Source organism: Ailuropoda melanoleuca, chromosome 2 (assembly GCF_002007445.2).
Source record: "Ailuropoda melanoleuca isolate Jingjing chromosome 2, ASM200744v2, whole genome shotgun sequence".
Classification (NCBI taxonomy): Eukaryota; Metazoa; Chordata; class Mammalia; order Carnivora; family Ursidae; genus Ailuropoda; species Ailuropoda melanoleuca.
The window spans coordinates 16238656-16249352 of record NC_048219.1 but is presented as its reverse complement, the minus strand read 5'-3'; the positions used below and the strand labels follow the sequence as shown (position 1 = coordinate 16249352).

The 10697-nt window shown below is 43.9% G+C and overlaps 1 protein-coding gene across 1 annotated transcript; it reads right to left on the bottom strand.

Annotated features, from left to right (window-relative positions):
- Positions 1-1386: 1386 nt before the first annotated feature.
- NDUFS5 (NADH:ubiquinone oxidoreductase subunit S5) lies at positions 1387-6578 on the bottom strand. The gene is made up of 3 exons (XM_002927498.4): positions 6421-6578; positions 4727-4944; positions 1387-1614 (listed from the first exon to the last, which is right to left on the bottom strand). Exons 2-3 carry the CDS (start codon positions 4940-4942, stop codon positions 1510-1512), a joined length of 321 nt encoding a protein of 106 aa, XP_002927544.1. The 5' UTR covers positions 4943-4944; positions 6421-6578; the 3' UTR covers positions 1387-1509.
- Positions 6579-10697: the final 4119 nt, after the last annotated feature.

Genomic DNA, 10697 nt, shown 5'->3' with positions numbered 1-10697 from the left:
TAGAAAGTGAGCATATGAGGAGGGGGAAGTGGAAGGGGGAGGGGCAGAGGGAGAGGGAGGAGCAGACTCCCCACTGAGCAGGGAGCCCAATGCTGGGCTCGATCCCAGGACCCTGAGATCATGACCTGAGCCTAAGGCAGACACTTAACCAACTGAGCCACCCAGGTGCCCCTGGGTCACATTTTCTCACTTCTTTGCATGTTTTACAATTTGATAGTGCATATCAGATACTGTATATAAAAGAATAGTTTCTTATTGAAGAAAAAATAAAAAAGAAATAAACAGAATAAATAAATAATATTTGCTTTGTAGAAACCCTTTTCTCTAACCAGCAGAAGGACTCATCATTCAGACTGGTCTTAGGGTAGGGTTAGCGCTGAGTTGCGGCTTTAATTAAGTTGATTTCACCTGTGATTAACAAAACTCCCAACCTTCCTAGATGTTGTCCTTTTGATCTTGTCAGAATTTGAGCTGGGAAGAATTTGAGTTGGTTGCACTTCTAGATATTTTTTTTTCTTTAAAGATTTTATTTATTTATTTGACAGAGAGACAGCCAGTGAGAGAGGGAACACAAGCAGGAGGAGTGGGAGAGGGAGAAGCAGGCTCCTAGCAGAGGAGCATGACGTACGCCCTGAGCTGAAGGCAGACGCTTAATGACTGCGATACCCAGGCACCCCACTTCTAGGTATTCTTGGTTCACCTTTGGAGTCAACTCTGACAGGGTCCCAGAATGTAATCACCCCAAGAATGTGCACAGCTACATTATTTATATGGAGGGGAAGGCAGCAGGAGTGAAGGCAGAACTGTTGAAGCAGGCACTTTGCTGCGTTTGAGGTTCCTCCAGATTCCAAGGTGTTTTCCCCTTCCAAAGGGTCACCTTAGACCCAGCGATTTTCCCTTAGCCCTGCAATATCTCCCTATGGCAGTCCTACCCATATCCACACCAGGAGCCCACCACCCGCCCCCCAGAATGGAAGCTGACCAGTTCTGTTACATATATATTTTTCTGGAGTTCAGTTCAAGGCTTCCTTACATATACCACTTTTTACTGGCACCATGGAAAACTCTGAATTATTTTGTCTAGGCTTTTCTTATCACATTAGCAAAAGGTCATCTAGAAGTGGAAGCCTAGATTTAGATTCAAATTCTACTTCTAGGGGCGCCTGGGTGGCTCAGTCGTTAACTGTCTGCCTTCAGCTCAGGGCATGATCCTGGCGTTCTGGGATCAAGCCCCACATCAGGCTCCTCCCCTGAGAGCCTGCTTCTTCCTCTCCCACTCCCCCTGCTTGTTGTGTCCCCTCTCTCGCTGGCTGTCTCTATCTCTGTCGAATAAATAAATAAAATCTTTAAAAAAAAAAAAAAAAGTATGATCCAAGAGAAAATAGATGAATAGGATAGAGCAATCCTTTATTTTTAGACACTTTCACAAAGAGGTTTTCAGTAAATGAACTTTCCAGCGGAGAAGAGAGAACATGAAAATCAGCTTCCGGCCATCAGCAGCAGCTCTGCTCAGGGCCTAGGATCCTCCTTGCCCAAGTGGTGAGGTGGAGGTGTGTACTTCCCTTCCTTTATTAGTTTATCCCGCTGCCTCCTGATGTCACTCAGACGTTTCATCTGTCAAAGGAAAAAAGTATTTAAACTAAGGGGAAGTATGTACCATAAACTTGAGGGCTAGAGAAACAGAATGAAAACTGGCTTTATTTTTAAACTATGGAAGCTTTTCATCCTAGAGGTCCTCTGAGACGAAATCCTTCTTTAAAGAAGTAACTTGAAATCACTTCCCAAGCCTTTAACGAATTTCTGGTATGCATAAGATCTCCTTTAAAAATAGTAACTAAAATGTTCCTGTTATATACAGGAATACAGGTATTTACAAAAACAGTAACAAAACATAGATCAAAAACCTTTAAGAGGCATACTTGTGCATACTTAAATCTTTACAATATTAAAAGATGAGATAGTCTCACAGCTGATACAGTCCTGACCTCTCTGTGAAATTGGCACTGCTGCTGGTGACTGTTCACTGGGTATGAAGGAAGCAGAAATAGCCAATATGAGGTTTCTCTTCACCACACCAAAATAAAGACCTGGTATGTGCTCAGCTACTGTCACTACTGAGCCCTGAGTTCTGCCTCTTCCTCTCAGGTAGGACACTGGTGCTTCCCAACCACAGAAAGCCATGCTATACAAGGTTATAGGAAAGCTGTAATTCACACGGATTTTGTGACACACAAAATACATGCCCTAATCCTGACTGTGTTATTCCTCTGCCCAAAACCCAATGGCTTCCCATCTTACTGAGAAAAAAAGCTGAATCCTTCCTTATGACTTACTCTGACTATATGTCTTAATATTTTCCCTCATTCTGTCCGCTCCAGCTCAGGGACCTTTGCACTTGCTCTTTCCTATAACCAGAACATTCTTCTCTCACATTCACATGGCTCACTTTAAGTCTCTGCTCAAATGTCTTCTAGTGCTGAGCTCTTCTCTGACAACTCTTTAAGAGACAGAGAGAAAAAAAAGAGCATCCACTCAGCTCCCACACGCAGCGCTTTCTATCTTTATCTTCCCTGCTGCAATTACCAACACCTAACACACTTTAACTTGTTTGTTAATTTGACACCCCCTTACCCAAATATAAGCTCCGTTAGGGTAGGACTTCTTGCTGTTTTCTTACTGTATATTCCTAGCACCTACAATAGCTCCTGACATAATAGGTGCTTCAATTAATATTTCTTTTTTTGGTGAGTAAGTTTTCACAAAGGCACGAAGAGTTAGTATATTTAGTAAAAGATCCCATTAACCTTAAAGAATCAGTCAGGATATAACTTCAGTGGAAAAACCTCTAGGTGTCCTAAATAATGATAGAAACATTAGCCATTTTTAAAAGATTGCATTTTTTAAAATTCCAGTATTGTTAATATAAAAGACTGCACTCTTAAACATTTCTCTATTAAAGAATCTCATCCCAACAATTAAAAACTACACATAAAGAATCTCCCAACAGAGGACTAGTCATGACTGAGCTAATATGACACCTAACGCCGCATCTGTCTCTGAAGTCTAACAGCTCCTAGCGTCGCAGATAGAAGCGCAGGCTCTGCAGCCGCACTGCCAGGTTCAAATCCCAGTTCCGCCGCTTTCTGGCAATATGACCTTAGGCAATGGCCTTGATTTTTTTTGTCTTGCCCCAAGTTTTTAATTGTATATCGGAAAAATACTAGTAAAGCATCTCCCAGGATTATTGTGTGAAATAAATCCACTATTACAAGCTAAGAACTTAGAACACTGCTTGATTCTAATTCCCTGATTCACTAGCTTCTTCACCTAGGGCTAAGTATCTAGTTATTCAGGGTGACCTCTAAAACAGTAACAGACCTATTTACAAATTCACAGGATGAGGAAGTGACCTGAGAGCAACTCTTGGATATCTCCAGATAAGGAAACAGAGACCAAAAAGGGAAGTGACTTGCCCAAAGTCACAAAACCGGTGGTGGCAGAACCAGCATTAAAACCCAGCTCTCTGCGAGTCACCAGGCTGGCTTAGTCAATGGAGCGTGTGGCTCTTGATTTCCAAGTTGTGGGTTTGAGCCCCATGTTGGGTAGGGATTATTTAAAAATAAAATCTTAAGAGAACAAAACAAACAAACAAATCAACAACAAAACCAGCCCTCTTAACTCCCAATCCAGTGTTCTTTCCGCTGCATGAAGAGTAGTCTTAATCTGAGTAATGAGTAAGTGGGGCCCACAAGAAGAGAAGTTAAGACACATTGTGAACTAAATAGCTGGTAGGTGGCTAACCATGACCCACTCACTGTCCCTCAGTAATACTACAATATTACTCACTTAATGATCAATATTCCTGCAGAGATCAATACAAAATTACTACCTGAAACCCGATAATTCCTTCCAAGTTTGGCTTCACTTTACCCAAATGCCAATAGCAAATGTTAAAAGATAAGAAATTTACAAATTTTGATACAAATAACTGATATATATTTAACTAAAAATTTAAATTGCTTTCCTGAACTCCAAGGAGTTGGGAGTAATAAAAACATTTCTATTTGTTATATATGGAGCAGAGAAACAGGCAAAATAACAGCCAACACCCAAAGATTTCTTCTCTAAGGGAGAATACAGTCCACATGTTACGTAACTCATTCAACTCTCGAGGAGGCAGACATCATGCTGTTAACATCCTTCTTCCCCTGCCTCATTGGTCAGGCTCACCTAAGATAATTTCCTTAACACCTCCATTTTCCCCAGAGTAGAAATTAATCCAGAGACTGTTACACCAGGCTCAGTGTAACAGATCTGCAGTGTTTTCACGACCTCTCCAATGAGGGTTCGACGAATCTGGAACATTTTCACCCAGAGATATTCAAGGACAAACATCCAAAGCTGGTTGGTAACTTCTGCTTTATAGCCTACTGCAAAAATGGGAATACACACACATGCGATTTCTAATCTGGTGGCTACAGCAGGGTACAACACTAAGGAAAATATGTCAGAAGATAAGGAAGAACACTGAGGAACAACAGACCCTTCTCAGAGCTGAAGGGATTTAACTTCCTTGACATGCAACCTATGTAGAGAAAGTGTTTCACCACAAAAGTTTTGCCCATTCACTTTGGGCGAGCCATTGCCAGTGACCAGTTAAAAACACTTAAAAGCAGACCCAAAGACACAAGGAAATAATTCAGCTCCCGTCTCCATCACTCCTCACCGTTTTCTGCCGAAGCAGACATTCTACGAAATCATCAAATTCTATCTTGCACTCTTTCTCTGCACGGGTACCACCAATTCCATGTGCACATTCTATCCATTCTTTTTCAAAAGCATGGCATCGACCTGGAATCTTGTGAGGCTGCTCGGCAGTTTGGATTGTCATCCAATGATCTAAGTTAAGGCCCAGCCTTTTCTGCACATCAAAGAAAGGCATGGCTGAAATGGAAGATAAAAAAAGAAATAATGCCATAAAAGTGCAATCAAATGAGAAATTTCTAAGAAAAACGAGACATTTATAAGCATCCCTCTAGAAAGTTATTTTATGCTATTCTCCCAATATAGTCTCATTAAATTTTTTCATTTGACAGGTTCCTCCAGTTTATGGTAGATTAGCAATACCTGTGTTTTCACAAAACCCAAGGGGGAAAAAACCACCAGAACTAAAAAACAATGCATAAAAGTCATCTCTGTATTGATAAGGTCATTTTTTATAAGGTCGTTTTAATCAAAAGTCAGTGTTTATGCCTTGACTCAATCCCAATTCTTTGTGAGAGATCTGAAGAAATAACTGAAAAGAACAAAAAAGCACAAGCACAAAAACATTTCTTTACATTTTTCTATTCATATCAACTCAGATGACACTTCTCCTGTGAATCCATCCTGAACCTGGTTTTCCTCCTCTATGTTCTCGCAGCATCTCAACTTCCCATACGAGTACTTTGCATGCCCCTGTAATGGACTGTTAACTTGAATGTCTCCCTTACTGAACAATGAGTGCTGTGAGGGCAGGGACCCGGCAGGATCTCAGTAATTGTTAGGGGGGATAAAAAGAATTTCAAACAACTTAAGTGTGCAACAATAAGGAAATGGATAATTTAATCCGGTACCTGCCTAGTAGAATATGATAGATAATATACATGGTACTTATATTTTAATGTTAAATTTAAAAACAAGGGTCTACAATGTCAAAGAAAAATTGCAGAAGAAGACTGGAAGGAAGCACAAAAAATGTCAAAGTCATATATGAGTGGTAGATTTACAGGTGAACTTAATTTTTATATTTTCTACCCATTCTTTCGTTTACTGAGTAATAACGTTCCAGGCACTGGAATGGGGGGAAAGCAGCAGTTGCAACGAAAGCACTAGAATGGAGACACACAAGGAACCGGGAACCCAACGCAAAGGGGGTATAGCTCGAAGGAGTAAGCACCAACACTCCCCAGGAGATCTGAAAATGCCTTTAAGAAGGGTTGAGTTTGCCAAGTGAAGGTCACTGGGCAGAGTATTCCAGTAAAGCACAGCACGAATCACAGCCGGAGGTACTGGGTATGTCTGCGGGACACTGAGCACCCAGACCCGGCTGGAGCGCAGAGTGCATGTCGGGATGAAGAACGAAAGGAGCTGGAGGCTGGCGGGGCCGCAATCACTCAGCGCCTTGAAAGCCAGTATAAGGTAGGTGGACCTCAGGTTAAGAAACAGAATGCCAAAGAATTAGTCCAGCAGAAAGCCAAATTAACCTGGACACAGCCGAGAGAGGCGCGATCAGTGACATTGACTGTGGGCGCAGGGGCCTGGGAACGCAGAAAACATGCCCAGAGTTCGGGCCTGGAAGAACGGACACCCAGGAAAGCAAGGGAAAATTCGTTAAAGAAATCCGGGAAGGAACTACCCGCGGACAAACGCAGCCCCTACCGTCGCGCCGCGATGCCCTTGTCTCCCCGCTGGCCGCCGCTTCTGGAAGATCTGCGAGCGACGCAGAGGCCTGCCGGAAAGGACGCCCGCAGTGCGACGCTTGCAGCGCGACGGCGAGACCCGACCTTCCCTCTGCTTGTCGCACCCGGAAACCATAGAAACCAAGCCCCTCGGTCTGCGCTTGCGCAGTCGTCGACATCAGCCTCTGAGGGTACGGACTTGTAAATAAACTGAGTTCTAGATGACTCCCTTAGATCCGGGCCCTAAGTGAATTTCTGCCGCCTGCTCGCGTTGTGCCCAGCACTCTTACGACAGCTCGGATTGGTGAGGGGCTTGATCCGGGCGATAAGAGAGAAAAAGCAGTGCCTTCCCCACCTCCACCTCTGCCAGTAGTGGTTAAGCTCATGGGCTGTGGACCTTCGCTGGGTGGGTTCCAATTCTGGCGCCGTCACTTCGGTATGACCCTGAGAAAGTGTCTTAATCTCACTATGCCTCAGTTTTGTCATCTTGAGTACCTACAGCTTTGGGGATTAAATGAGTTAAGCGTAAAACACCGAGGCGGTTCCTGGCACGTGGAAAGCCCTGGCTCTCCAAAGCAGTTACAGTTCTTTGATATCTCTGCCTCTAAAACTTGCAGAATTGAGAAAGTCAACAGAGACCATGCCGCTCCTCTGTTTCAGAACATCCAGTGGCTCCCTTGGATTACAGCAGGGCCCCCGAAGTGGCGTGTGTGACATATACTGGGTGTGAAGGAAGAAAATTTACTCAAATACTTATATTTTTTATCTAATCTCTTTTAATTTCTATTTTAAAATATTTTTTAAGTAAACTCTGCACCCAACATAGGACTGGAACTCAAGACCCTGAGATCAATAGTTGCAATGGTCCAGCGACTGAGGCAGCCAGGTGTCCCTTTAATTTCTATTTTTTGGTGTGTTTATGAAGTATGTAACATTACTGCAGTTGTACATATTAGTAACATAAAATATAAATATTTATTTGGGATTTGGGCTGAAAATTTATTCTCCTTTTAAATCATGTGCTCTCAGAAACGTTTAAAGAAGTCTTCCGTCCTTCCCAGCCTCATTGTCCAAAATCCTCTGCCTATTCTTCCCCATCCAAGAACTTGCTGTTCCATTGTATTCTTGGAAAAGTCCTGCCAGCCAGTCTCTGATTTTTCCCCCCTTTCCCCTGGAAGGACACCATTTCCACCCCATCTCCGTTTCTGTGCGTCACATTCTTGCTCTGCTTCAGGACTTTTGCATAAGTTCTTCCCCAGAATGCGTGAACTGCCTCCAAGGCCTAGGATCACCCACTCTGGAGAGAATTCCTAAGGTCCCACAGCTTAATTGGTTTCTTTCAAGCATTCCAATTCTCCCTCTGCTCCCCCCAGCCCATCAGATATATATACCTCCCAACTGGGATCAGAGTTTCAGTTCAGGTAGAATTTCCTGAACACTTATTTCATGTCCAGCAGAGTACTGGAAAATTATGGAACTGGTAATTCGTGGCCAGCCCTTGCCCACAAAATAGTAGAGGTAGCAAGATATTGATTGCCAACTCCCCGCTTCTTCCATTGCTCTTGTTTAAATTGGTGAGATCATCTTCCCAATCATTCAGGCAGGAAACTCTGAAGTTATATTTTGCCTTTTCCTCATCTTTCATCCAATCTTTAATTACTGGCCACGTTCTCTCAAATATTCCTTCAACAGGTTTCTAATTTATTTCTTCCTTCTGCCTCACAGCTCCCTCACTTTAATCTGTTTTTCACTGAATAATGTTTCTAAAATACTAATTTCATTGTATCACTCCTCAGATACTAGGCAGGATAGATTAGTACAAAGATGGGTGACTCAAATGCCTCCAAGGCCCAACAGGGTTCACTATAAGGAAATAAAAGCAAGCACCATAATAAATGGCAGCTGGTATTTGGCCCGAGTTTGATGGAAGGAGTCGTGTGGAATGTGACAAACTGGAGATCTGTCCTGTCTGAAGGCGGCGGCAGCTACTCAGCTCCATCCTATAGCTGTTGAGAATATCAGGGCCCCCAAATTGTCGAATCTCCCAAGTTTTTCAAGAGAAGCCAGAAATCTTTTGTTATTGTTTAAATATGAAAACTACCACTTTTAAAATGCGGGCAACTAGGTTTTTGTGGGTTTTTTTTTTTTTTTCAAGTGTTGGCCAAACAAAACCCACATTGGAAATGTATTTTGACGTGCCAGGTTTCAACCCTTGGATAGAGGGAAACCTGAAGGTAGGCAAAGCAATTTACTCTGATGGCTTTTTACATCCAGCCTTGCTCCCTTCTTACCCACTCTCCCTACTGCTGCCAGTTGCTTTTCTAAAACTCAAAACTGATCATTCAAAAAACACTTCCTAAAAAAAAAAAAACAAACCAAAAAAACCCCCCAAAACCAAAAAACAAAATACTTCCTGAGCTTTTATCTTATGTCACGGCCCTCGTCGCGCTCTTCGGACTAGGACACAGAATACCATAGCAAGTGATAAAACAGAAATATGAACAAAACAAGGGAGAACACAAAGGAGGGGGTTATTCATACTGCTTGGGTTGTGTGTCAGGTGTCAGTGTATTCAAGAAAATGTTCAAATTACTGGGTTTGGCATTCAAAACCCCTCATGATCTGATTTCTTCCCATTTCTAAATCCTCGGATATAATTGCTTAGTCAGCCTCCTCGTGTTCTCGGCCATCTAGAACTGCTCTTCCAAACTCTGTAGGAATAGTTTCTTCTGCCTGGAATGGTCCCACCCACTCGCTGCCACCTTCCTACTGTCTCCCAGGCGAATGCCTAATCCGTCCAGGTCATTTACAGAGCGTTTTCTGGTGAAAGCTTCCCAAATTCCTCAGGAATTTACTAGGAGTCCCGCCAGCCTTGCAGACTTCTACTACAGATGCTGTTCACTGTTGACACGCCGGCCCGCTCCACTGGACGGTGCAGACACCCCCGAGCCCGCATAGTGTGAGAGGATGTCCGTAATCGGTCTTCCTGTACTGCAAATCTTGGAAAACTACAACTCCCAGAACGCCCACGCCAGAACTGAGTCTGCGCCGTTGCTATAGTGAGCACGCACGCCCTCTTGGATTCTTGCGGTTTACGTGACAAGTGCGGTGGTTCTCGACCTTAGCACTGCGCTGCCGCTGCCCCTGCCCCTTTACGCCCTTCGTCTACCTTCCGTTTACCTTGCTCTGCAGATTCTCTGCTTCGGGAAGTGTCATTTTTACAACGACCTCGAAGAACTTTATGCGCAGAAGCAAACCCGAGCTGTCGTGTTCTTCCATTTTGTGTTCGGGGAGCCGAGGCGCGGAGACCGAGTGGAATTCGGCCAGGCGTTCGCCGCGATTTGTGCTAAGCAAGCACAGCCTTGCTCCCAGCTTCAGCGGGTGTGGATGGCCTGATGACCTAATCTAAGCCCCCCATTCCCCACCCCCTTGAAAACTAGCTTCAGCCCTGTGTGAGCACAGGCTGTGGACGGTCGCAGGCCTTCTAAAGTCCATTCCCGGGACTTCTGTCCTTGACCTGAAGGATTCCCTCACGTTTACACACCTTACTCAGTTATAACCCAAGAAAAGCTTTAACACTACCCTTCGGCAGATAGCCCGTCTATATAGTTTAGCACATGGAGAACTTTTCTGGCCTGTATCATACCACCGCTACAGAGTTGAGCAAACAACTGGGTAGCCTGAGGGTTCTAACATATTTGGGGAAGACAGTTTGGAGACTTACCCCCACCCGAGTCCCCGAGCCCCCCGCTATAGGATAGATACAAAAAAGCCAATAAGCAAAATAATCTTAGAGTAATGGCGACCAAGGTCGAGGCGCCTAGCTGGCTCAGTCGGTGGAGCATGTGACTCTTGATGGGGGTCCTGAGTTCCATCCCCATGTTGGATGTGGAGATTACCATAAGAAATCAACTTTAAAAAAATGGGTGCAAACTCCTGGAATATACTGGAAGCCGGAGTGATCATTAAAAGCAGAAAAGAATGTGCCCACGGGAGTGGAGAAGATACCAAGTTGAAGATGCAACAGGACCAGGAGCTAAAGCAGCATAACTGAAGTGGGAACCTGTGTCAGGCTCATGGTGGTAGGGGTAACCTGATGATGGTAAATATTCCATTCCCAGAATTAACTCCCCTTATTCTGACTTCAATTAGGCTTCTCAAGTGGTATGATTATATGAAGAAAACACACTGTTAAGGCCAATGGGGTAGTCTGCTGCACCTGACATACTTCTCATCATAAATTAACACACTGGAGGG